The 25,399-nt window shown below is 41.5% G+C and overlaps 3 protein-coding genes across 13 annotated transcripts; 1 reads left to right on the top strand and 2 right to left on the bottom strand.

Moving 5' to 3' along the window:
- Positions 1–91: 91 nt before the first annotated feature.
- On the bottom strand, positions 92–5,040 carry slc16a13 (solute carrier family 16 member 13). Its single transcript, XM_086059212.1, has 7 exons — positions 4,860–5,040; positions 4,337–4,387; positions 3,075–3,308; positions 2,856–2,999; positions 2,399–2,655; positions 1,596–2,127; positions 92–1,241 (listed from the first exon to the last, which is right to left on the bottom strand). The coding sequence occupies exons 3-7, from the start codon at positions 3,304–3,306 to the stop codon at positions 1,024–1,026; spliced, it is 1,383 nt and encodes a 460-aa protein (XP_085915338.1). The 5' UTR covers positions 3,307–3,308; positions 4,337–4,387; positions 4,860–5,040; the 3' UTR covers positions 92–1,023.
- On the top strand, positions 4,659–25,399 carry trip6 (thyroid hormone receptor interactor 6). Of its 10 annotated transcripts, none has more exons than XM_086059203.1 (18): positions 4,659–4,835; positions 5,261–5,328; positions 6,507–6,592; positions 6,719–6,859; positions 8,345–8,459; positions 8,888–9,070; positions 9,156–9,225; positions 10,507–10,567; positions 18,563–18,779; positions 19,547–19,650; positions 19,719–19,832; positions 20,481–21,002; positions 22,256–22,352; positions 22,442–22,611; positions 22,793–22,971; positions 23,041–23,161; positions 23,490–23,577; positions 23,857–25,399. In XM_086059203.1, exons 9-18 carry the CDS (start codon positions 18,572–18,574, stop codon positions 24,132–24,134), a joined length of 1,881 nt encoding a protein of 626 aa, XP_085915329.1. In that variant the 5' UTR covers positions 4,659–4,835; positions 5,261–5,328; positions 6,507–6,592; positions 6,719–6,859; positions 8,345–8,459; positions 8,888–9,070; positions 9,156–9,225; positions 10,507–10,567; positions 18,563–18,571; the 3' UTR covers positions 24,135–25,399. The 10 variants fall into 10 exon arrangements, with proteins under 10 accessions (XP_085915329.1, XP_085915328.1, XP_085915327.1 ...); XM_086059202.1 differs by having other exon boundaries at positions 4,659–4,959; XM_086059201.1 differs by having other exon boundaries at positions 4,659–4,988.
- Positions 5,552–12,338, bottom strand: bcl6b (BCL6B transcription repressor). 2 transcript variants are annotated; one of them, XM_086059210.1, is made up of 12 exons: positions 12,202–12,338; positions 12,043–12,125; positions 11,083–11,271; positions 10,515–10,733; positions 9,128–9,250; positions 8,869–9,046; positions 8,521–8,687; positions 8,363–8,442; positions 7,425–7,514; positions 7,109–7,239; positions 6,731–6,868; positions 5,552–6,643 (listed from the first exon to the last, which is right to left on the bottom strand). In XM_086059210.1, the coding sequence occupies exons 3-12, from the start codon at positions 11,262–11,264 to the stop codon at positions 6,503–6,505; spliced, it is 1,449 nt and encodes a 482-aa protein (XP_085915336.1). In that variant the 5' UTR covers positions 11,265–11,271; positions 12,043–12,125; positions 12,202–12,338; the 3' UTR covers positions 5,552–6,502. The 2 variants fall into 2 exon arrangements, with proteins under 2 accessions (XP_085915336.1, XP_085915337.1); XM_086059211.1 differs by having other exon boundaries at positions 9,128–9,247.

Below are 25,399 nucleotides of genomic sequence, written 5' to 3'. Positions count from 1 at the left end.
AATTAACTGGTTTACACAGTGGTATAGGAATGAATACACTGTCACGCGGCACAAGAATGTACACTTAGAGACCACTTTATTACAGTTTTTTATTTGGTTATTTTACAGTTAGGTCCTAGAAATGGTTTTCATACCGGTCTGTATTGTAACTATGACAACAACAACAAAAAACTATAAATAAAAATAACTGAACTAAAAAAAAAAAAGCCAATACAAAAATGCAATAGTTGCAATAGTCAAAGAGCATCGTCAGCAAAATGGCAGTACTGGCAATACTAAGCTAGCATTAGCACTGTAAACACGACAATGTTAGCCACAGCTGCTTTGTTAGCATGATTATGCGACCTGAGGCCCCACTGTGCTGTTTATTTGCTAATCTTATGCTCAGGCGTTCGCAAACAAGGGATGTTTTTTTTTTAATGACGTACTAACAGGTCAGTGGCAGACTGCAGGAATGTGTTGTGCCAATGCAGAATGATCAAACAAAACAAGTACTGTAATCAAGTCACCACCAGTCCCATGTTTATTATGGTCTCCAAAAGTACCACATATGAATATAGTTATTGTCTCTGAAAGAAATGGCACTTAACGTAACAGCAGTCTTGTATTCCTGAGTATGAGAGACACGCTAAAGCCCATTATTATTATTATTATCATTACAATTTTTGGTCTCCAGTTAAGTCTTTGGTGCGACAATTTCACACCAGTTGACAGTGTGCTACATCTTCCAGGTATTCACAACAGCAATTACAAAAACACTCCATGTCATCTATAATGTGCAAATGTGATTATTAAATAAGACTAAATCATACAAGGCCGGGGCAGCCCCTTCACACACACACACACACACACTACTCACAAAAAGATAGGGATGTAATCAGAGGATGAACACAAAATGCAACATGACCTTTTACAAGAAAACTTCATTTCACTTTCTCTAAACTTCTGAATGCACATGTCAAGTACTCAAAGCCAAGCTCAATATTCCTACATTTCTGTGAGTAGCGCATACACACTTGCTCCTCAGTGATTGGCGTCCCCAGGCAACTCATTTATCTCCTCCGTCTCTGAGCTGAGACGTTGGGTCTCTGCATCCGGCAATGGTGGGGGCAGTGGCGGTGGTGGATCCGTGCGGCAGAAGTAGTGTGGCAAGGTGGCCATAGTGAGTGTGCCAAGGATGAGGAAGGAGCCCGACACTGTGAAGGAGGCCAAGTAGTTGCCTGTGACGTCCCGGAGCAGTCCTAAATAAATATAAGAGAACGGTCAATTATCTCTATGGTCAATGTTTGACAACCTCAGTGGGCATTTCCATTTAGGTCATGACATGTCGAGCTGACATGCAGTGTATAATATGATCCACTGCTGAATTTGGAGTTTACTCACTTGCCCGCAACTTTGCATTTAGCTGAAAGTTTGGTTCATTTACTTCAACTTACAAACAAAAAGTATACAACAGGAAAAGGTTGACTCTAATTGGCTGCTGTCATGCACGTTTTCTGCTGTTTGATGGAGTAAATAAACTCAAAGCTGATCACTGCAATCCATCTGAAAATTATTACGATCATGAATCTCAATATGTTCGTCACTGCAACTACCTGACAGAGGCGATCCCAGCAGTCCCGCACAGCTCTCGATGAGCTGCAGTAGCCCGAGCGCCCCCATCACGCGCTCCGCCCCGGCCACAGTCGGCACCACGGTGAAGGCCAGCGAGGTCAGCGCCCCGGAGCACAAGCCATAGAGGAGGCTGACGGACACCAGGCCGGCATAGGAGCCCCACAGGGTGCTCACGGGTAGCAGCATGATGAACAACCCGGCCAGCGCCGTCCACACGCTCAGCAGGTGGATGAGCCGAAAGTGGCCCATGTCCGAGAACCAGCCCGAGGCCACGCGGCCGAAGATGTCAGTGATGCCGGCGGCGGACATGACGAAGGCGGCCTGGTACTCGGAGAAGCCAGCGTGTCGGCTGAGGGCCACCAGGTGGACATAGGGCACGAAGTAGCCGACGTTAAGGAGCGTGATGGCCAAAGTGTAGGTGAGGTAAGGCCTCTCGCACAGCAACGACAGCTCCAAGTAGGAGGCGACTCGCCGCCACAGGCCAGCGCATGACGTCCTGCTCTCTGTATCCACCTGTAAGACAGGACATTGTGAATTTCATTTGATTTCAATATGGAATATTAAATTTGCACCATAGCAAAAAGCTGCAAGTAACCGAGTGCCTCTAAAAAGATTTAGAATTTCCTACACATGCCACAAGCACTATTTTTGGCCAAGTGAAGCTTCTCAACTTACTTCAGCATGAAATCAAGTTCCTCAATTTCACATCAACAAAATGCCACAAGATGGCCCCAAAGCGAATGATCGGGTCGGATTTCTTCATGCATAGTGTATTGTGCCCCACCTTTGCTGTGCCCTTAGGCCGCCGCCGTGGCCGGATGAGCGCCCCACACGCCACAATGTTGAGGCTGAGCCCGCCAAGGATGAGCAGGGCCCCGCGCCAGGCGTACGTCTCCACCAGGAACTGAAAGAGCGGGTTGAACGTGAACGAAGCCAGGCCGATGCTGGAGAACGCCAAACCCAAGGCAAAGCTACGCCGCTGGGTGAAGCTCGCCATGACTGTGGCCACCATGGGCGTGAAGACCAGGCCCCAGCCCAACCCTGGAGGACAAAGGAAGAAACAATTCAGAATTAAAACACTCACACAAACACTACTGACATGCATATTTGAGTCTATTATACAATTCTAGTACAATATGTGAGAGAAAAGTCTGTAGTGTGTGCAGGAATTCATTTTAGCAGTCAATTTAAATTATTTATATCCTTGGTGGCTCTTCTAGGACCCAAATGTAATGGTCTACCTGAAATGAGGCCCATGGTGAGGTAGAGGTGAAGCAGACAGGTGGCCTGCGAGGCCAGGATGAAACCCAGCCCGGCCAGGAAGCCTCCCGCCATCACCACCAGGCGCGTGTCGTACGCATTGGACAAGGCGGCACCCAGGGGGCCTGCGACACATCACAGTGACAACTTCAAGTGTGCCTAATGAAGCGTCCAGCAGGACCTCCACCAGGGGGACTCACTGAAGAACTGCTGCGCCGCCAGACCGGTGGAGGAGATCCACGAGATGGCTTGAGCACTCTCCTCAAAGTACTGCACGAACTCCACGAAAAAGATGCCCAAACCACGCATGAGGCCGAACACCAGGCTGGTGCTGACGAAAAGGGCCCCGACCAGCACCCAGCCCCAGCCTCCTTCGGGGCCCTCGGCTTCGCCGTCGCGCCGCCTCTCGGCTCCCGGTCGGACGCTGGCCATCGCTGTGTGATCGGAGAAAAAGTATGTCAAGAAGGGCTAACAGTTTACATCAAGGTGCGCGCGTAATCATTAACTTCCTTTGAGCCAGTGTGAAGAGGCTCCTTAACACATCAGCAGGTTAATGATGAACAACTTGCAAAACCTTCACTGAACAACGTAACTATATTCATTGACAGGATATAGGACACATATATAGTACCAAATATGAAATTGAGGGGGGAAAAAAATCGTATTATAATAAAAAGATAGTTTTGCCGATGCACAGCTATTTATTAATGAGGACACACACACACACACAAATACAAAATGAATACACTCCCAATGAGTAAAAAGATGCATGCTCATACTGAACTAACGGAGTAAATGGCCAACTGGAAATGACAACATATAGTAGTAACTTGTGGCAACATGGTAAAATGTAAAGGAACATGTAAGATGTCTTTTGTGGCCACAAATTAGAAATGTGTGTGCATGTTATACAGTACCTATTTCATCACGACAAATTATTATTTTGTATGGATTTAACTGCTATTTCGTGGCCAGACTTTTATCATTTAGTGCGCAGGCAATAACTATTTAGTCAACATATATGTATTTGGTGCACGTTATGCCAATTTTGTGGACACAATTTAGCATTTTGTGCACAAATCACACTATTCCTATTTCATGGCCACCATTTTTTTTTTTGATTTCCTGGCCACTGATCAGTATTTCATGAGCATATTATATCTATTTTGTGCACACATAATTGTGGCCACAAATTATTATTTTGAGTGCACAACATATGCGTGCATCACAAGCATTTCGTGGCTACAAATGAGTATTTTGGGTGCACGTTATACCTATTTTGTGACAGCAATTAAGTATCTCTTGGCCATGAAATACTCATTTGTGGTAGCCTATTATGTGTGCATGTTATATCTAATTTTAAAAAAAGAAATCCCCCTCATGTCATGTGTGGGGCTCTGAAGAGGGATTAGAAATTTCCCAAAGTCACTATTTTAGGTGGACTTTGACAGACGATACCCACCTGCTGAAGGAGAAATGCACTGCAAAACATGTGGTTTCAGTGGAGCTGAAGCTGAAGGACACACACAAATTGTTTTTTTAAACAGAATTTCCCAGCATTTTTTATTGAATATTAGCAGTTTAGCACCAATAAAATAACTGACGTGAATATATTAAAAACAAAATAAAACTGAGGGGGGAATGACAGGAAGAAGAAAAAACAGCGTGAACACCGTTTACGCCAACGGAGTACGTCAAACCATAAACGTAAGTAACTACGTACATCACGTAGCACTGACGTAGCGCATGCGTAGTTGCGTACTGGCGACAAAGTAAATTGCCCTAAAACCGAAATAAAATAACGGCCAAAACAAAACGAAACACGTAAATTACTTTAAAATTAACAACCCCTCGATTGGACACAATAAAGAAAATAAAGTTATTCTTGTACTGTAGCGGTGGTCATGCAACGCACGTAGAAGTCAAATGTTTTTCGCTTTCGAAGAACCTGTTAAATGACGGTAACCTGTGTTAGCAACACTTACCTCTTGTACTTCAAACCTTCTCTGTATTGTAGCGGTCATGTTCTGCTTTATTGACTCGGTCCGAACTCGATGAAGTCAAACCACATGGCAAACCCAGCCGGTACCTCTGGACGTGTGTGTCTGTCGCCGGTGTGTGTGTGTGGGCTGCGTTTTAAATGGAGCGAACGCACAACTGGTTGAGTGAAATGCTAGCTACTTTTTTTGTCTGTCTGGTAACGTAGTTAGCTAACAGTATTTTACTTAATTTATGGTCATATCGTACATAATTCATTTGGCTAAAATCATGTTCTTAAGTAAATAACTTTTCCACCCCAAAATATGACTGGACAGTTTACTATTTGGCAAGAAAGCTTAAAAGTTGATTTGCTAAAGTGATTGTCTATGTGTCTTATGTGTCCTAGCCTTCTTCGTGCACAAAGTCATCTGGAATAGGCTACAGTTCACTCGAGGCCCTAATGGAACGCTGAAGGTGAGGGACACATACACACACACGCACACAAGAAAGGATTGGAAAGCCCTCTCAAACCTCCACTATTTGCCTACAGTGCACAGAAAATGCTTATAGTTATAATTCATCTTGCTCCAGAAAGTGAGGATGACAGAGGGCGAGTGTACATGATTTATACATGCAATCAAACATTCTGTACATTATACACTGTCAATTCTGTTATAAGAAATAAAGAGACATGTCATCCAAGTTCCAATTTAATTCAAATAATACAGACCATCTTTGTCCAGCAAATGAACCAACAAATTCCTCACCGCTTATGGGCAATAGTTTATAATTGTTATGGTTGTATATCAGAAAAAGTCATTTGACTGCTTGAATTTTTTCAAGTCGATATGGCTGCATAAATTATTGCAAAGAACACGCTGGGCACCAGGCCTCACACGTGGAGTTAAATAAAAATGTGTGAGCGACACAATCATGATTCAAAGTGCTTCTGAAATGAATTAGGTCAGATATCAACACTGTTCAAACTTCCTTCAAACCATCTATAGTGGATCCTCGCTCTTCGTCGGGGTAAGAGACCAAGACCATAGTGGACCGGACACCCCACTAAATGTTTTTTTTATTTTATAACTTAGCTAAAATATACCCAATTTGACTGTTTAATAATACTTTGTTATTTTGACATTAGTTTAGCTTCACAATAAAGAGAAAAATTGGCAGATTTTTTTTCAACATTTGTTTAAATGTCAATATCTTTGTCTTACATTATGTGTTTTTAAAAAACTGTGTGGGTGGGGGGCTGCCAATTTTTTTAAATTTGATCAACGGGTTAAATTGGCTGTCCGATTAATTGGTCGGGCACTCGTTTTAAGCACCGAGGTTTAGTTAGATAGAAATTTGCAGTGGCTTAGTTGTAGACAAAGGTTCACTTTACATACTCAAACTTCAAAACCTCCTTTTGCTCCTTTTCATCATCATGACTATCATGACTCCTCTCAAACTCTTCACAAACCAACAAAAACACTTCCTGTAACACTCTAATACAACGTTTTCATCTCGAATGCAAGCTTAGTGAGTGCTATTATTTTTTACAGGCAGCTGAAACTCCTCTCTCAACCAAAAATGGTTCTGTTAAATACACTACTCTTAAAAAGGTAACAATATTAGCCTTTTTTTCCCCCTTTGTTTTTCAGCAGGCCTGCAGAACGGGCGGGTATGGCTCGGTCAGGACCTTGTAGCGGACTTTGGTGTTGGTAATGGCGCCGTGCTTCTGGCGCAGGTGAAGGCGCAGCTGGCTCTTGTGGCGGAAGCGGAGCTCACACTTTTCGCACTGCCAGAAACAAACAAAAAAACAAAACCTAATGAAGATTTGACCTTGTCTTCTTTTTATTGCTGTTGTTTTTAGGCCCGGACTCACCGAGTAAGGCTTTTCTCCGGTGTGGATGCGCAGGTGGCTCTTCAAGGTCTGCAGGTGGCGGAAGCGGGTGCCGCACGTGTGACAGGGGTACGGCTTCTCGCCCGTGTGGATCAGCACATGCGCTCGTAGGTGAGCGACCTAAACATAAAACAAAGAAATGTACACTGAGTGAAAACAACCGCATAGCTTAGCTTTTAAGTCCGCTTACTTATGAGCCAAAGCTCATTCTATTGAAGTATGTCACTGCTGCATGTTTGACGCCAAGAGGCTCATATTAAATTCATTTTTGTTATTACTGCCCAAATTAAATACAAAAATGCAATATATTTTTTTGTATTGGCTGTCAAAGGCTGGAAAGGCGTGCTTGTGAACCCTCACCTGAACGAATCGTGCGCCGCAGGTGTCGCAGCGGTACGGCTTCTCGCCCGAGTGGATGCGAGCGTGCGTCTTGAGGTTGGCCGGCCGGTTGAACTGGGCGCCGCACACGTTGCAGCGGTACGGCTTGTCGCCTGTAGGTTTTGAGTTGACACGTTAGTGGAATCAGACTTTGAATTGGCAGCACGGTGGACGAGTTGTTACAAATCTGCCTCACAGTTCTAAACGAAAGCATGCCATGTCACAAGACACCTGTGGGCTGATTTGAATTGGGGGGGGATTGCATATAAGTCTCCATTAAGTGTTGTGCCAGCCTTACCTGAGAGGATCGTTTTGCATCCTTTAGCGTTGCCCGGGTAACTGTAAGACATATAGTAGCACTCTGTCTTGACGGCTTGATGAGTGGTAGCTGTGGAGGGTGAGAAAAAAAAAAACAAGGTGGGCCAAAAGTAGGTATGCACTTTTTTTCATGAACTTATTTAACTTATGCAACCCCTGTCACTCCCGGCTGTTTTACTGGATTTTGACAGATTTTTGCAAGGCCCACAGAATAATATTGTGTTCTATTGCTATAAAAACATGGAATCTACCAAAAGAAAGATTAGAGTCTCTTCTTTAAAAAGTATATTTGTATCTGTTATCGTTTTTGCAGCAATTTGCATTAGAATATAGCTCAGTTTCATCATTATTCACAAATCTGTTTCGGACAGTGGGTAAATGAGCTTGGTCTATTTTTCCTCTGTTGCCACCTGCTGGTCGTTTTTGTAATAACTACCATTTCTTCAACCGTTCTCTGCAGTTGAGAGGCTGCATCAAAGCCTTTTGTAAACTCTAGCATAAAAAAACGTATCAATACGACTTAAAACATTTAAAATAGAACGTATTCATACAAGGGGTAGCAAGAATGGTATGACAGTAAGAAAATGAGGGAGGGAAGAAGAAAGGGATATAGGGAATAAGGATTAAAACCAGGAAGGATTTTATAATAATAATACATTATATATGCAGTATAATGTGCCTTGCAATATCAGCCCCCTTGAACTTTTTAACCTTTTGAGACATTTCAGGCTTTAAACATCGAGATATCAAATTAGATTTTTGTGTGTGAAGAATCAACACCATGTGGGACACAAATGTGAAGTGTAACTAAATGTATATGATATTTAAATTATTATTTATTTTTTTTAAAGCAAAGTGAAAAGTAGGATGTGGGAAATTTTTCATCCCCTTTTCTCTCAGTGCAGCCTACTGACTGACCTGTTCCTTCCTTCGCGGTGGTGGGTGGCCCGAGGAGAGGGGCTCGGCCAGAACCCTCGTAGCAGGAGGCCTGCCCCTGTCTGATAAGGCGAAGAGAGTGAGTTGACGATTGTACCCACTCCCTCCACCACCACTCCCACTCCCCGCTTGCCTCCTACCTATCAATCTGACCGGGCACTTCTCCAAGCCACGCCTGTGTCACGGCCATTGCGTCACGTCGCGGCTCCTCCTTCATTGACGTCCCAGCACAGAGAGGGTTGAGGACAATGTACTTGTATTTTTTCCAGTTGCAGGACTTTGGGTCCGGTGTTGTTTTGGTGCCACACTGAGGGAGGAACACATTGAAACAGTCGTGGTTATTAAAACCTGCACCATAATCTAACTGACAGAAAGTTCCAATTCTTTAATTCTTTAATTCTTTAATAAAAGTGGAGTCGTCATTGGGGTTTCAAAAATCGATTTTAATATATGACTTTCAATATGTATCATCTAGTCTTTGAACTCACCGCAAGATTTTTGTTGCAGGTTTTAGATTCCGCGGGGGAGCTGGGCTGGCAGCTGGATCGTGCAGGGCTGTCAGGAGACGGTGGGGGCGAGTCAGGCTCCTTCTTCAGCTCCTCTGAACCGTGCTTCCGTGGCGGGAAAGCTCCCGGTGTAAGCGGGCCATCGGCCACACTCGGGACCCTGGAGAATATAGAAGTTGAAGAGGTGAGATCGACCCGTCAAAAACCAAATAAATAAACAGGGTATCAGTGGAGTTCTTACCGGACTATCCGTGCTGCTTGTGGTCCAGGATTAGGCAAGTCTCCACCTTTAGGGGCCACCGAGGCCACAGACACCCCGGGGTCCAGCTCCAATTGGGGGTATGTCAAGCTCATGTTTTCCCTGCTACAAAAAGTTAAATTTTTAAAATGGACAGATGGACCTTTTTTCATTAGTAGATTATCTTGAAAAAAAAAAAAATAGAATGTATATGTTTATTCTAGTGATGGGTAAATACCGGATATGGCCTTATTTTAAAGGGATACTTGACTCATTGAGCCATTTTCAGCAGTAACAAGTTAATATTTTGTCCAGAATGAATTTGATAACATCACGCCACTTGCTGTCGACTGAAGATGACATCACCTGTGTTGAGGAAGTAGATAACAACCAATCATGGCTCACCAGTTTTATGGTTTGGGTCAGCAATCTGAGCCATGATTGGTCGTTACCTTCTTCCTCAGCACAAGTGATGTCATCTTCAGTCGACAGCAAGTGGCAAAATTTGTTTTTAAAGGTATTAATTCTACATGAAAAATAATGAAATTACCAAATTCATTCTGGACAAAATATAAACTTTTTGCTGCTGAAAATGGCTCAATGAGTCAAGTATCCCTTTACGGTATCGGGTACTTATGGGGGCTGCTAATATAGCAGTCACCGATACATAAGGCAACAATAAATAAATCTGAATATAACCCTAAATGTACAAGTAAAATTGTTTAATGTATGTATTTTTAATGTCATTAATTATAATAAATCTCTCACTGTGCATTTAATGTCATAAATGAGTGTGAATAAAATGTTTAAAATTTTACGACAAGCATCCGAATGATCTATTCTTGAATGGCTTAACTAATGAATCAAATAAAAATAATATATGAAATAATGACGTTTTTAAATTGTAATGAATAATATTTAATGCGATTATGATTAACTAACATATTATTCAATGAAATATGTTAAATGTTTAATGTGTGTGAAGTGCCTTGCCCATGGACACAACAACACATGACTCGGGGAGAGCGGGGATCGAACAGCCGACCTTCCTCCTGAACCACGGACGCCACACAAAATGAATAAATACATTTAAATAAACAATGTTAGCAGAAAATGCTAAATTATGAGTGCAACAAATGAAATGGTTTATGACTAATTAGTTGTACTTTAATTATCCTTTTTTTTAATCGGCTAGAAAAAAATGTTAAGTGTTGCACAAATGAAATTGTTTTTAAGTAACTCTTGTGTTTTATTACTTCTATTTATTTAGTATTATCAATGGATAAAAACATTTCTAAAAATAAATACATACATTTAAAAAAAGAATAAATGCATATTAACCAATTTGAAGAACATGTTAATTTTATGTCAATTTTTTCCAGGATCTCACCAGTGCAGCCGCATGAAGTCCCGACAGGTATCAGCCACGTGGTCCATCTGCAGGTAAGCCGCCACGGCAAGCACGCCGGGGGCAGTGGCGGGTGTCAGGGGGAGGCGGGACGTGTACATGAAGTCGAGCAGGACGGAGACGCTGGTGGGCTCCAGGTGGCCTGGGAGGGACACGCTCATGTGTTGCATGTGCTGCGTGTAAAGCGCATAGAAGAAGCCGCTGCAAAAGAAAAAAAAGAAAAGAAAATTCTCAGACAAAGCTGACTGCTTTATTGCTTTGCTGCCATCTTGTGGTATATTGATGTCATTTAACGATTTGTTCAGTGGCGTGCAAAAGGGGGGCCGAGGAGGTGAAGGCCCAGGGCTTCCACCTGAGGGCTGGGGATCCTACCCCCCCAAAAAAAATTACTAGCAGTCAATGCACCTGACGCATTGGAATGCAAAAACGTTTCCGTCCGCCCCACCCCATTGACAAAAAAGTGTTCCATGGGGCATCCACATTACAGAGAAGTCTGTAATTTTCAAAATCGGCCCACCGCCACTGTAGTCGGTAAGCAGACCACACCTACCTACAGGCCACCAGCACAGCCGAGTGAGCCCGTAAGCGCGCGTCGCCCACCGCCAGGGTGGCGTCCGTCAAGATGCCGCGGTGCCGCAACTCATTGAGGTTGAGCAGCACGTCGCTGCTGTGGCGGGTGAACTCCTTTACGTAGCCGGAAGACGCCCCGTGTCCTTCTGATCCCGATGCCATTGTGTTCCTATGTGGGGAGGGGGGGGACACAATTAGCACATGACATCTAAACAAATACTGAATGTGATTTACAGCACAGTTCAGTTGTATTTAATTTTAATCTCAATATTTGCAATTAGAACTATTATTTATGTGCCATTTTTACCACACTTTTATGTGCCTTTTGAAATAGAGAAATTACATGACACATTCTCATTCAGCTTCCTCAGTGAAAAGTGTGATATTGTCAAACATTCAACTTTTCTTCATTTCATTCATTTTAAAAGTGAGCTCTTCCAATATTCTGTTCCGATTCAATCACGTGATCGAAAATTAAGGCCAATCGTGTGATTTTCATATTGGGATCGGCTGAAACAGATCATATTTTAAAATGTTCTTAATTTCTTAAGTCAATAAAATATTTTATTTGTTTACTTGGTTTGAAGTTATCATGTTGGTATAATTGTATCTAGAAAAAAAAAAGATGAAATATTGAAATATTTTGGTTGCGCTCTTTTTTTTCTTTCTTCGTAATGCCTTACCGAGGTATCGTGACTTGGACTTGGGTGCGAGACATCTCCACATTTTTGTAATCTTCTCATGCAGACCATGTTATGAATTTATTGTTAGAATATGTGACGGGCGAATAAAAGAATGCAAATGGCCCCAGGCCACACTTTTACCACGACATAATTTAGTTACATCTAGCACTAATTTAGAGTACCTACCAATGCAATAATAATAATAATAATATTAATAATGAAAAAATAATGAACAAACAAAAAAATTAAGTACTTACCAATGTGTACAGTTAGTGAGTGAATAAATAGACACAAGTGTGCCAGACACATGTGTTAGGCGAGACCAGCTCCCTACTCGTACCTGTGAAGAAAAACTCAACTTTGACCTCTATTTTCATTTTTGCGTGTCTTACGTTTTGTTTTTGTCCCCGACTCACCCCGACCAGCAGGGACGAGAACCGACGTGCCCCCGTGCGGACCTCAAGCCCCTCGCCTTAGGCTCCTCCAGTCAAATACGAAAGTGGGGCTGAGCTCACCTTGACTTCCACTGGCAGCAACAGTGTTTGGGGAGGCAACGGCGAGGGCGACTCTTTATAATGTCACCCACCCTCCTCCTCGTACTTCCTTTTTCCTCAATGGCCCACGCGCAGGAAAAGGCCTGGCCCAGCACTCTGAGCTCCAAGTATTTTTAGTGGGCTATTAGTTTTTCTAAACCCCCATCACGCTGAGCAAAGTAATGACAGGAAATGGCTCGTGGGGTCCCGTTGAAAAAAAAAAATACAAATATGAAGACTCTTGGGGACGTGCCTGATTGTCCTGGGACGGGACAGAAAACATCGAGGACTGTCGCTTTTCGATGACCCTCGCATCTCTCAGGACAGAGGAGGACAAATATTGACGTAGTTACAATAAATGTCCATGTGAAATTATGAGCTAGAGATCTTTTCAACTCCAATGAAGAACTCCGTTTGCCGCTACCACAACAAATGCAAGTTAAAACTCAACCATACAAAGCAAAAGCCATACTGTATATCAACAACATCCAGAAACGCCACACGCTTTGCTGACCCCAAGCTCACTGAGAGGGACTGTCGCAAAGTGGAAATGTGTGCTGTGGTCTGACGAGTCCACATTTCAAAAATGTTTTGGGAAGTCATTGGCATCCATGTCCTTCGGAACAAAGGGTGCTAATCGGTGAAGACATCATTAACTCATTTGCTCCCAAAAACGTATAAATATGTTCTATTTTAAATGTTTTAAGTGTCCCAAAGACACTTTATGATAGAGCATACAGAAGGCTTTGATGCAGCCTCTGAAATGCACAGAATGGTTGAAGCAATGGTAGTTATTACAAAAACGGCCAGCAGGTGGCAGAAAAATAGAAGAGATCAACCAAGGCCCTGTTGAAAACAAGCTGATTTATCCACAATTTAAAACAGATTTGTGAATAATAATGAAAATTTGCTATATTCTAATGCTAATTACTGCAAAACGGAAACAGATATATATCTACTTTTTTCTGATAAAAGAAGAGACTTTAATCTTTCTTTTGGTAGGTTCCATGTTTTTATAGCAATAGAACACAATATTCCGTGGGCCTTGCAAAATCTGTCAAAATCCAGTAAAACAGCCGTTGGCGAAGGGGATTGCTTCAGTGAAAATGGCTGGGAGCGAATGAGTTAATGCAAAAGTACATAGCGGTTTTGGAGCAAAATAAGCTGCCATCCAAGCAACGTCTTTTTCAGTGACATCCCTGCTTATTTCAGAAAGACAATGTCAAGCCACGTTCAGTACAATTTACAACCGTGTGGCTTTGTAGTAAAAGTCTGCAAGTACTAGACTCACCTGCCAGTAATCCAGACCTGTTTCCCATTGAATATGTGTGGGGGTACTATGAGGCACAAAATATGTCAATGGCCCGGAGTGTTGAGCAACTGAAGTTGCACATCGAGCAAGAATACAGCATAATCATTTCGAACACTGTGAAGCGAGGTGGAAGTGTTATGAGGACAAAGAGGAAGGAAGCGAGACAACACCATCGTTTAGAGATGGGGGACACCTTCTCCTTGATGGTGAAAAACAACCTTTTCCCTGCTTTGAGCGAAATGAAGCTGACAGATGTGAAGGAAACCCCCCCCCCCCCATCAAAAACGCACACACATTTTTAAATGCATCCTGCAAAGCTGCTCAGAGACATGGATGAAAACGCCTGCGCAGGACATCCGTCAATAATAAAGCCTAGCAGGAGACGAGGGAGGAGAAAAGGTAATGGGGTGGGGGGGGGGGGGGGGGGGGTAGACAGGGTTCACAAATTCACAAAAAAAAAATCGGCGGAAAGTTACCTCATGCTGGGTGTAAGCCGGGTTCAAAGATACACTTAAGTGGCACAAGATAAAGAAGCACTGCCTCTTGAAGAGAAAAGTGCATCCTAATCGGAAAAAAATCTGGATTTTTTAATCAAAATAATGTATGTGGCTTTTTCTCCAAACTCCACAGTTTTATTCTCTTTATAATACCGCAATAATCTTGAAAATATGCAAATTTAGTCTAAAAAGTATGAAATTCCATGTAACAAGGGAGTGTCCACTAATTTCCGTAACAAAATTCAGACAATGTGCTATATATGTTTGTTTTAATTTTCATTAAATGATGACTTAGTTTAACTTTAAAAATTGTTTTATTGTATCTCCAAAATTAGCAATTTTCTACCTAAAAAATACTAGATGTTTTTGAGAAAATATACAGTATAACCTTACTCTGGTAAATTCATGACTTTCATTTAAAAAAATATATACCTGTGCTTTATCCTCATGATATTATGTCTTTAATCTTGAAAATATGACTTTATTCTCTTCAAATGAAAACTTTCATCTTGAAAATAAATACATTTTATCTTAAAAATATACATCTTTTTTTCTGGAAATTTTTCATAAAAAATAGGAATTTACTTTAATGAAATTAGGAGTAATCTAAAAAATTTAAAATATTTAATCTCGAAAGTATAAAACTACACTTAAAAAATGTATGACATTTTCTCAAAATTATGACTTAATTCAGGTAAATAACTACAACTTTATTCTAGAAAGTATGTGACTTTTTACCTCAAACATGCAATTTAACAAAAAAAAAATTTGATAACATTTTTAGCTAAAAAAAGAATTCACATTTTTGTCTTGAAAATACAGTCCAATTTTGCCATTTAACTAGGAAAATACTACCATTTAAAAAAAAAAATTAAAATACTGAACATTTTCTGTTCTCATTGCGCTGTTAATCTCGAAATATACAACTTTGGTTTTACAAATGTAAAACTTTTTTATTAACTATATTACAATATTCTCGTAATAATACCACTTTAATCTTGAAAATATGCACATATTTTTTTTTACCTCTAATATCTTTTTAAAAGATAAGTATGACCTATGTTTGTCTTCTTTGATCAAATTACATGAAATTGCAATTTAGTTTTCTGCTACACTTTAATGTACATTTGTATTTTGCAACACAGCAAATAAAATATGTTTGGGAGTGTTGAATAGTCATTGGGTCAGTGATGTGCTTTGTAATAAAAGGAAAGCACATAAAGGAAAACGGGAATAAAGAAAACAGAGGTGGTCTCGGCCGCTTCCAGGCATTGTGAGAACAACGGATGAGTAGAAGTGGTGGGGGGGGGGGGGGCGTTTAAGAAAAAGTGAGACCGTTACTAAACGGGTTCTCCAATGGGTGGAAACCATTGAGTTTGTCCCGTTGGCAAAGCTGGGGGGCAGGGGGGGTTCCTGTCCTTCACATGTGTGTCAGTATTCACTAGCCCCGACGTTGACCCAAATCCCTCAAACTGGTGCCAACGTGTTGACAAAAACAAAGACTTCCTGCAATTTGCCGTCTGTGTGGACATATAAGGGCAAGCATATACCGGACGAGGGAGGAAGTGGGGGATATCCCAGGAAACCGTCTTTGTTTGTCCAGGTTTTTGGCAAGAGTCGTCGTCAACGCTTTAATCTTGAAAACAATAAAAATATATGTATATTTCAAAATATACATATTTTATCTAAAAAAAAAAATATATATAGACCCTACAGCTTTTAATATTATGCCATTAATCTTGAAAAAAAATCGAATTTCTATCTAAAGAATTATCAACTTTTTAACCTAAAAAATACTGAATTTAATTCCTGCAATAATATGAGTAATCTCGACATTTTTCTCTTTTTTTTTCTTGAAAACAAACTACTTTGGTCTTGTAATGTAACAACTATTGTGGAAATATTATGAATTCATCCTCATGATGTTATGACTTAATCTTGAATATATGCTTTTTTAAAATCTATACAACTTTTTATGAAAACAAATAACTATTATTATTTTATTTTTATTATTATTATTAAACTTTATTTATGTAAGATTACGACTTGAATTGCGTATACTTTTTTCTTCTTCCCTGTCTCAGTGTTATTCTAGTCCCCTCGTCCAACTGATATGTGTCCGTTGTTTTATTTTGACAACTTTACCCGGTCACGCGCTCATATCACGTTCCCGGCGCGCCCACGTCCGCGTACGTTGACTTACGTCACACGTCGGGAATGCGTCGCGAGGCTGCACTGTGTCCAAGTAGGCCTCCGGATCCGAGGCAAAAGTAGGTTAACGACGCGATCTCCGCAAAAAAAAGAAAGTTTTGTTCGTTGGCGACAACTTTTCGCTCGCAAGATTTGATGGGAGCTGCGCGTCAGTCTGCTGTTCACCGTTTCTGGTGGTAAGCGTCCCTTCTTTAGGTTTTGTTGTTTTGTTTTAATTCGCAGTGGATATTTTGCCGTGACCGGAAACTTGCCACCGATTTTGTTATCAGAGACGTTCACGGCAAAATAACTCTAGCGAGAGAGTTGCCGGTCACGGCAAAATATCCTCTGCCATTTTAATTTGGTCGTGTTGCGAAGTTGAGGGGAACGTCTGTCTCGCATTGTTTTTTTCCCCCTTGCCACTTCTGAACGGAGTCAAAAATATATATATTTAGGCCTGTTCAGTTGTGATTTGTTATTGTTGCGTTGCTGTTTGCACGGTTTAGTTGGCGATAAAAAGCTACATGTAGCTAGCTGCACGCTGTTTGCTAAGCCTTCAAAATAAAAGCGCAAGATGAATTAGATTTTTATGTATCAGTTTGTTACATTTTAGTATACGATGCAGACAGTTTCGAGCATACAAAGAACCGCTTTTCATCACGTTTGTTTATTATGCGTGTATCTTCCATTTTCAATGTCATGGACGTTTACTCCGAAAAGAAGAAACACCGGAATACGCTTGCGTTTGACGCCCTGTCACCCATATTTGATGTCAAATCTCAATTTATTTATTAGTTAGTTAACCTTGATTTCTCCTGATCCAAATACAGACCTGCAGAAAACTAAAACAAGGCAAAATAATGATGATACAGCAATACCAATAAGAGTTGACATTTTTTTCAATTTATAAGCAGCTGTGAAATGTTGAGTTTTTTTTTTTAATAATTTGTACTATGCCTCGTTAATGTCAATTGTGACCATGTTTTACAGGGACAGTCAGTGTTCATTATTTTAAAAATCCAATGTTAATTTCAATAATATGCCCAAAAAATCTATCACATCAATATACTTTCAAATATATATATAATTGTAGGTCTAGTAAACATTAATTATATGACATAGGTCGCGCTGCGCCTTATGGCTGACATGTTTTGCCTCCACGACATCGGGATTAGGAGGTGAATCGTATCGCATCAGAGTTGCTTGCTAAAGTATTTTTTAATCTATTGCATCATTGGTAGTGTATCGAGATGCATATCGACCTGCCACATGCATAGCCCTAATGTCTTTTTTTTTTTACACCTTTTTACAGTTGAAATGAAATGGGGTTGGGCGAAATGACTAAAAAATAAAATCTCGATATCCCCCCCCCCCCCCCCCCATCATTCAATACGATTATGATTTTTATCTAATAAACCCAACATTTATTTAAAGGTTTCATCCTGTACAAAATGTTCAGATAACAATAATGTTTACTGATTCAAAATCTGTTTTAACAAAAACTAACATAATAACCGAAGCTATTAATTTGTAAACATGTCTTGTAAACCACCCATCCAGCATTCTGTCACTTGTGCAAAATTACAACCCAACCCATAATAACATTTGGATTTAACAGAATTTAAGAACAATTTTTAATAATCCAGAAGACAAAACTCGATTTCACGATTTAGCAAATTTTTAACGATCCAATTTATAAATTGACGATTAATCGAATTTGATCTATTGCTCCGCCCTAGAATAAAAAGTGTTGAAGCTTACACTTGAAGTTGTGGCATTGGTGTTTATTTGTGGCGCGACGTCACGGTTCTAATCCTCTTAGCGATGAGGATTTATAACGGCTAAACGACCCAAATTCTCTCAATCAGTCTTAGTGACTTTTTTTTTTTTTTGCCCTCTAGTATTGACTCTAATATGAACCAAGTTGTACTGTATTGTTTTGTGCCAGGTGCTATCATTCATTACACAACATTTCCTTTTTTGGAAATGTTGGCCATACTGGTGTAAACAGCTAAAGACAATAAGCATTGTGGGTGGCAGGCGGCGAGGGTGCGAGAGTCGCAGCTGCGTGCGCGTCCAATGTTTTCGGGGGGCCCGCTGCTGGAAATCCCCAAACCTTTCCGACTGGCTGCTGCCTTCCTGCTCCGAAAGTCCATTGTTCGTGCTGTCGTTGCCACGGGAAACGAAAAAACAGCGACGCATCCCTTCCGCTGGACTCATTGGCCCCCCCTGTGTCAATCCGCAGAATCTCGCCATGTCCGGTCCTACCTGGCTGCCACCGAGGACTCTGGACAGCCCCGAACGAGCCGTCCCCCAGATGTCCCACTCTGCAAGCTCGGCTGTCTACCGAGCCCCCAACAAGAAGGGTGCGCCTGACTTCCGGCCAAAATACAACCCTTATGACCAGAATGGAGGAGGAGGGGGAGGGATTGCGACTCGGTACATGGCAACTGGACCCACAGGTAAGATTTTTTTTGGTACATTTTTTTTTTATTGCTTACTGCAGTGGCTCTAATGGTTGATCTCTTATACTCTGCTGCCACCTGCTGGCCGTTTTTGTAGTAACTACCATTGCTTTAAGCAACCTGTTCAGGTCAGAGGCTGCATCAAAGCCTTCCGTATGCTCTAGCATAAAAAAAACAACGTATAAATATTTTTTAGGGACAATGGCAATATTTGCAATAGAACGTTTTTGGGAGCAAATGAGTTAACTTTGCTCTTACTTAAGTAATGATCATATAAAAATATGTTGCACATAAAAGTTTGGAAACGAAATCTTTCTAAAGAATTAAAGACAAATGTGTTATTAACGTTACATACAATTGATGTGTATTCAAATGTTCTGTACTGGATTTTGAAAAAAGAAAAGCCACTTGCAAGTTTGACCATTAATCATTTATTGTAAGTGATTTAAAAAAAAATGTAATCTTAAAAAAAAACTCATTTTATTCCATTTTTATATAAATTAATTTTTTTATGTGTTTCATTCACTTTTAATTATATATATATAATTATTTATTTTGTATTCTTTGTCTTTTAAATTTGTTTGTTGCTTTGACGGTAGCTTCAAAGTTGCTCTGAAACATTGGCCAGGATTTGGTGGCTGAAAAACTCGGGATCGGAGGCGGAGGAAAATAGCTAGAAGTCAAATTACCACTAAACAGGCGTGATTTTTCCATAATATGTCCCCTTTGAGAATTCTCGATAATTTCTATCTGTTGTGGCAAAGGTGTGCCTGTCCATCATTCACCTGGCGATCACTATTACCTGCCTCCACACGGGCCCAAGGACGAGCGCAACTGGAGCCCCCACGCGGACGGCTACGAGCTGATCGTAGGTGTTTTGTCAACATTGCCCAGCGAACCTTCTGTTTTTCAAACGGGGAACTTGCTCTCATTTAGCAGCGTGGCCCCGACAAGACCGCCGGCCACCACTCCAAGATCGACGCCGAAATCGACTCGCTCACCGCCATGCTGGCCGACCTCGACGGCCAGCCGCAGGACGCCAGCACACAAGTACGACACCTTCTGCGCTTTGCAAATAGAACATATTGCAAATAATATTTTGGCCTTGAGTTTGACTTGAACTAACGTCAGGGCCCTAATTTGTAGGGGTGTGCCAAAAAATCGATTCTCATTTAGTACGATTCAGAATCGATTTTAAATGTCCCAAAATCTTTTTGATTTAAATTGTTTTATACCGTCTTGACTTTGTCTGTGTGTGCCTTTATTTGGAGCGCTGTTCATGTTGTATCCGATTTGGCCACTGAGTGGCAGTGTGGTTCCACGCGTTCTAATACACTGTTAAGTTGTAGCCACATTGGAGAGTAGAAGGAAAAAGTTACGATCAAGTTGGTTTTTTTCAGTGTGGATCCGTTCTTTTGAGCGATAAAAGTGCCGCGAGTAGCGCGCTAATTAGCATTAGAGAGTCAGACTGGAGTAGATAATTACAATTCCTTGCGCATCTATAGATTGAAGCCAAAATTATTGTCAATCAAATCATTTTGAATCAAAAATCGTTCCTAACGGAAAATCGATTCTGAATCGAATCGCACACCCAAAAATCGGAATCGAATCGAATCGAATCGTGAGACATTCAAAGAGTCCCACCGCTTCTAATTTGTCCTCACAGAGGAATGACCACTTATCGTTTGTTTTCCGCAGCTGTACGACAACGTGCCTTACAACAAATACCTCTCAGGGGATCACTACAACGCAGTCGCACCCCAGAGCCGGCCCAGCTCGGGGTACCCTCCTCACCCCCAGAGCCAGTACCACCCGCCGTCATCTTACCCGGGTGAGCACCACGCACCCCCGTATACCGCATCTCACCAGCCGGATCGCTACGCCGCGACCGCCTCCAAACCGTACCCGCAGCCCGTGCCGGCGTCCTACACCACGGCCTCCACCCCAACCGGGCCCAGATTCAGCGTGCAGGTCAAGACGGCCCAACCCGTCACCTACTCACAGACGGGGAGGCAGGCCGAGCAGGCCTACGCGCCGCCGCCGCCTCGCCAGCATGCGCCGCGCCTGCCCCCTCAGACTGGCCCGCAGGACTGGTACCCCGCGCACCCCAGTTCGCAAGCTCAAGAGATGCAGAGAGGAAGAGGCGTGGCCTTGTCCAAAAGAGGGATGGAAAATAATCAAATGGGAGCGGCGCAGAATCCTGCTTACCAGTCAGGCAAGGTGGGAGCAAGCTACGTTTGAGTTTTAAAACGGACAAATGGGCGCCATCATTCAAAGAAAAAAAAAATAGGTGCAGGTAATTCAGTCTCATTTAAAATGTATCTATAATTGGTTGAATTACATTAAAGGTGCATTGTGCAGTTTAAAAATGTAATATCAAAGCTTTTTTCTACATCATGCATGCTCCACCAATGCCCAGATGAGTACTAAGAGCCCTGACTGTTTTACTGTGACTGCACCTATCAGCTTTTATCTTCCCTTTTATAGTAGACCCTCACACTCCATAGCTTCCTTGGGGAGGGGAGGGGCGGAGATTTCTTACCTCATTTGAAGTCATGTCAACTGTGGCTGTCGCTTTAAGATCGTGCACGTACTCGCACGCGCACCATGAATGAGGCTGACACAGATGCTGCAGTTACGCTTTGAGCCAGAAGTGGCAGTCGCGAGTAAAAAAAAAAAAAAGTGACAAACTGCACAAAGATCCTTTAACTCTAATTATTTTTGTAAAAAAATCAAACAAATCGAATTGTTAACAACTGTTAGGCTAAATAATTTTGGTAAATTATAAAATAAGCATTTTTCATTTAATTAACAATAATAACAACATGTTATTGAAAATATTATTTTTTTTTATTCATCAACCTTGTAAAACATACTCATTGCAATAAATAGATTGCAAAAAATGCAAGAAATAGTTCAGTAGTACTTTGTTTTATTTACAATAAATCATTAATAAATGGAAAATATATTTAACGTGAATCTTGTAAATAAAATTAACTAGTTAAAGAGAATAAAAATGTACATTTTAATTTATTTGCAATGAATGTATTTGACATAAGGATTTTTTTGTTTTTAAATTGATATTAGAATTTATTAGGTTATACTTTATTTATTTTTTAAATAACAAAAAAAATAGTTCTTACATATTTTAATGTAGGTGAGCTAAAAATCTAGGCAGTGATTTTACGTAAACTTTAATATCTATTCATTTTTTACAACATTTTGTTTTTATAACAAATTAAAGATTAGTTGGCACTTACTTAATTAAATTTATAGAGGATTTTTTAAAGGATACAATTTTGATTTGTATTCGCAGTTAACTAATTATTTAGAGGTGATAAAGTTATAATCATTGGCATAAATAGATACACTATTTGTAGTAAATAAATCATTTAAATAATAAAATTAATTACAATAAATAATACAAGTATGATAATAATGAAATGATTTTTTTTAATGATTTTTTTGCGCAGCATGTGCCAGCACCAACCCGCCCAGAAGAGGAGTTGGACCGTCTGACCAAGAAGCTCGTGTACGATATGAACCACCCGCCTGCGGAGGATTATTTCGGTACGACCTATTAGAAACCCCAACAAGAGAACAGATATCCAAAACGTTTGACCCCTGTCCCACAATCACCCCCCCCCCCCCCCTTCCAGGCCACTGCGCCCGCTGCGGCGACAACGTGGTGGGCGACGGCAGCGGCTGCATCGCCATGGAGCAGGTGTTCCACGTGGAGTGCTTCACCTGCATCGTCTGCCACGCCCGCCTGCGAGGGCAGCCCTTCTACGCCCTGGACAAGAAGAGCTACTGCGAGACTTGCTACATTGTGAGTGGTGACCGTGCCTGCAATTCCCCCCCCCCCCCCCCCATTTCCTTCAAGTCCAGTTTGAGGTCAACTGTACCTTTTAAGCTTGGATATTAAAAAAAGAAAAATCTCAAAACGGCTTTCCATATGCAAAGCTACAAACTGAAACTGAAACTGAAACATTTGTTTTCCTTTCACCAAGAGTACACTTGAGCAATGTTCAAAGTGCTCCAAGCCCATTTTGGACCGCATCCTACGCGCCATGGGAAAGGCGTACCACCCTCGCTGTTTCACATGCGTGGTGTGCAACTGCTGCTTGGACGGCGTGCCCTTCACGGTGGACGCCACCTCGCAGATACACTGCATCGAGGACTTTCACAGGTACGCGCGCAGACCCGCGCGCATTTGCTGAGCGCCCGCTAATTGAGCCGCGTCCCCCGCTCCCGGCAGGAAGTACGCGCCTCGCTGTTCGGTGTGCGGCAAACCCATCATGCCCGAAGCGGGTCAGGAGGAGACGGTCAGGATCGTCGCGCTGGACCGAAGCTTTCACGTCAACTGTTACGTCTGCGAGGTGAGTCTTGCGCAACAACTATATCATGTAGTTATCTAACATGATCGTGTACATGCTTGATGCACGGCACATCTTTTGTTGTCATGACAACCGGTGGCCTAGGGTGTTGTGGCTAGGTGAGTGGCTTCCACTCTAAGCGTAGCTCAGAATGTGGTGTTGAGCGCCTGTAAAAACAACAAAAACCTCCTCTTCTCCACTTCATACACTTGATCAATTAGCGCAACAAAGCGGTCACGTCGCCAGACATGAATTGACTCTCAGCCATTTTCACTGAAGCAACCCCCTTCACCCCCAACTGTTTTACTGGATTTTTTTGTGATTTTTTAAGGTCCCCAGAATATTCTGTTCTATTGCTATAAAAACATGGAACCTACCAAAAGAAAGATTAGAGTCTCTTCTTTCATCAGGAAAAAAAGGTATATTTATATCTGTTTCCATTTTGCAGCCATTAGCATTAGAACATAGCTAAGTTTCATCATTATTCACAAACCAGTTGAAAACACGAGCAAAAAGAGCTTGTTGTGACATGGCAACGGATGTTATACTCTGCTGCCACCTGCTGGCCGTTTTTTTTTAAATAACTACCATTGCCTTAAGCGACCTTTTTATATCAGAAGCTGTCTCAAAGACATAAAAAAAACCATATAAATACATTATTGTGAGTGAAGTGTTAAACGCCTTGTTTTCTTGAGCAGGAATGCGGCCTCCTGCTGTCCTCCGAGGGCGAAGGTCGCGGTTGCTACCCGCTGGACGGCCACATCCTGTGCAAGGGCTGCAGCGCCCGGCGGATCCAGGACCTCTCGGCCAAAATCTCCACCGACTGCTGACCAGCGCGCTGTTGGACGCTAACGCTTTTTTTTTTTTATATATATATATATATATATATACACATCGCGCAGCTTTAAAAGTCCGCATCCCCTTTTGTGTTGTGTTATTTTCTAGTTTCTGTATTGTTACTGATCCAAATGAGTGACCTTTGAAGTAGCCATTGTCATGTTTTGGTAAATATTTTGGTCTTACCACACCGATACTTGCGCACTAATTTCAAACTGAAGGATGACAAGAAGAAAAAAAAAATCCATGACTGCCTCAAAACACAATAACTGTGACTTCTACATTTGAACAGGCCGTGTTGTAGCCTTATAGAACTGTAGGTTGAAGGAATGTAGTATTTAACATTGAATTGGTTTGAGAAGTTTGGCCGTAATGAATGTGTACGACAACAAAAACAACTATTTTTGGACTGTTACAACGGTGCAACGAAGTCGACGGTTTGATGGGAGTATACAGGGTGAAAGCAGCCACCGAAAATCATCAATCAAAGACTTCCTCCTCCCATGTGGATGTTTGCTTGTGTACCTTTGCACTTGTTCATTTGTACGGCGCCCCAGACATGAACCCGGGGCGTTCAATTGTGGCCACAGTATAGGTAGAATATGCACAAAAATGCTATTTTTGGGTACAACATTTTGGCTTCAAAATAAAACGTATGCAAAATACAAATTTGTGCCCACAAAATAGTAAATTGTGGCTATGCAGTAAGTATAATGTATGCATGAAATACTCAATTGTGGCTACAAAATAGGTACGAAATAGTCATTTGTGGCTACGAAATAATAAACTGTGGCTACAAGATAAGGATGCCGTACACAATGCTAAATTGTGGCCAGGAAATATTAAATGTCCACAAAATACTAAATTGCATTCAACAAATTAAAACGTGCGTGGAATCGTCCATTTGTAGCCAGGTAAAAGATATCATGCAGTGAGTTAAATATTTGCATGAACAACTTGGATATTGGCACCAGTAATGGCAAATATTTGTATTTTGTGGCCACAAACAAGCTTCTTTTTTTTTTACGCATGTTACCTCTATTGTGGATTATGTCGGGGGCCTTGTCATTTTTTTGAGCCTCTGTGGTTACAGTATTTACCGTGTTTGTCGAACCGCCGTCCCTCTGTTGCCTTTGTGTACTAAAGGGCTAGAAACCTGTACAGTCAGATTGTTGATCCCTCTCTTGTGAACTCTCAATACCTTTTTTTGTTTATGCCTCTTTACAGTCCGAATGTTCTGTCCAATTGCACAATCAGCCATATAGCTTTGGCTTCATCTTGTATTTTTGTTTTGTTTTGATTTTGGTTCTCCGTTTTGAAATGCTGTGAAGTGGAGCTCACGGTACTGCAGCACGTCCCTTTTTGGTGACCGAATAAAAAAAAATGAAAAAGTTGTTTTTTTAA

This window comes from Leptonotus elevatus, chromosome 17, assembly GCF_054856555.1.
Source record: "Leptonotus elevatus isolate MCC_2025b chromosome 17, RoL_Lele_1.0, whole genome shotgun sequence".
NCBI lineage: Eukaryota > Metazoa > Chordata > Actinopteri > Syngnathiformes > Syngnathidae > Leptonotus > Leptonotus elevatus.
The sequence above is the reverse complement of the archived record's forward strand: the minus strand, read 5'-3'. Positions and strand labels throughout refer to the sequence as shown.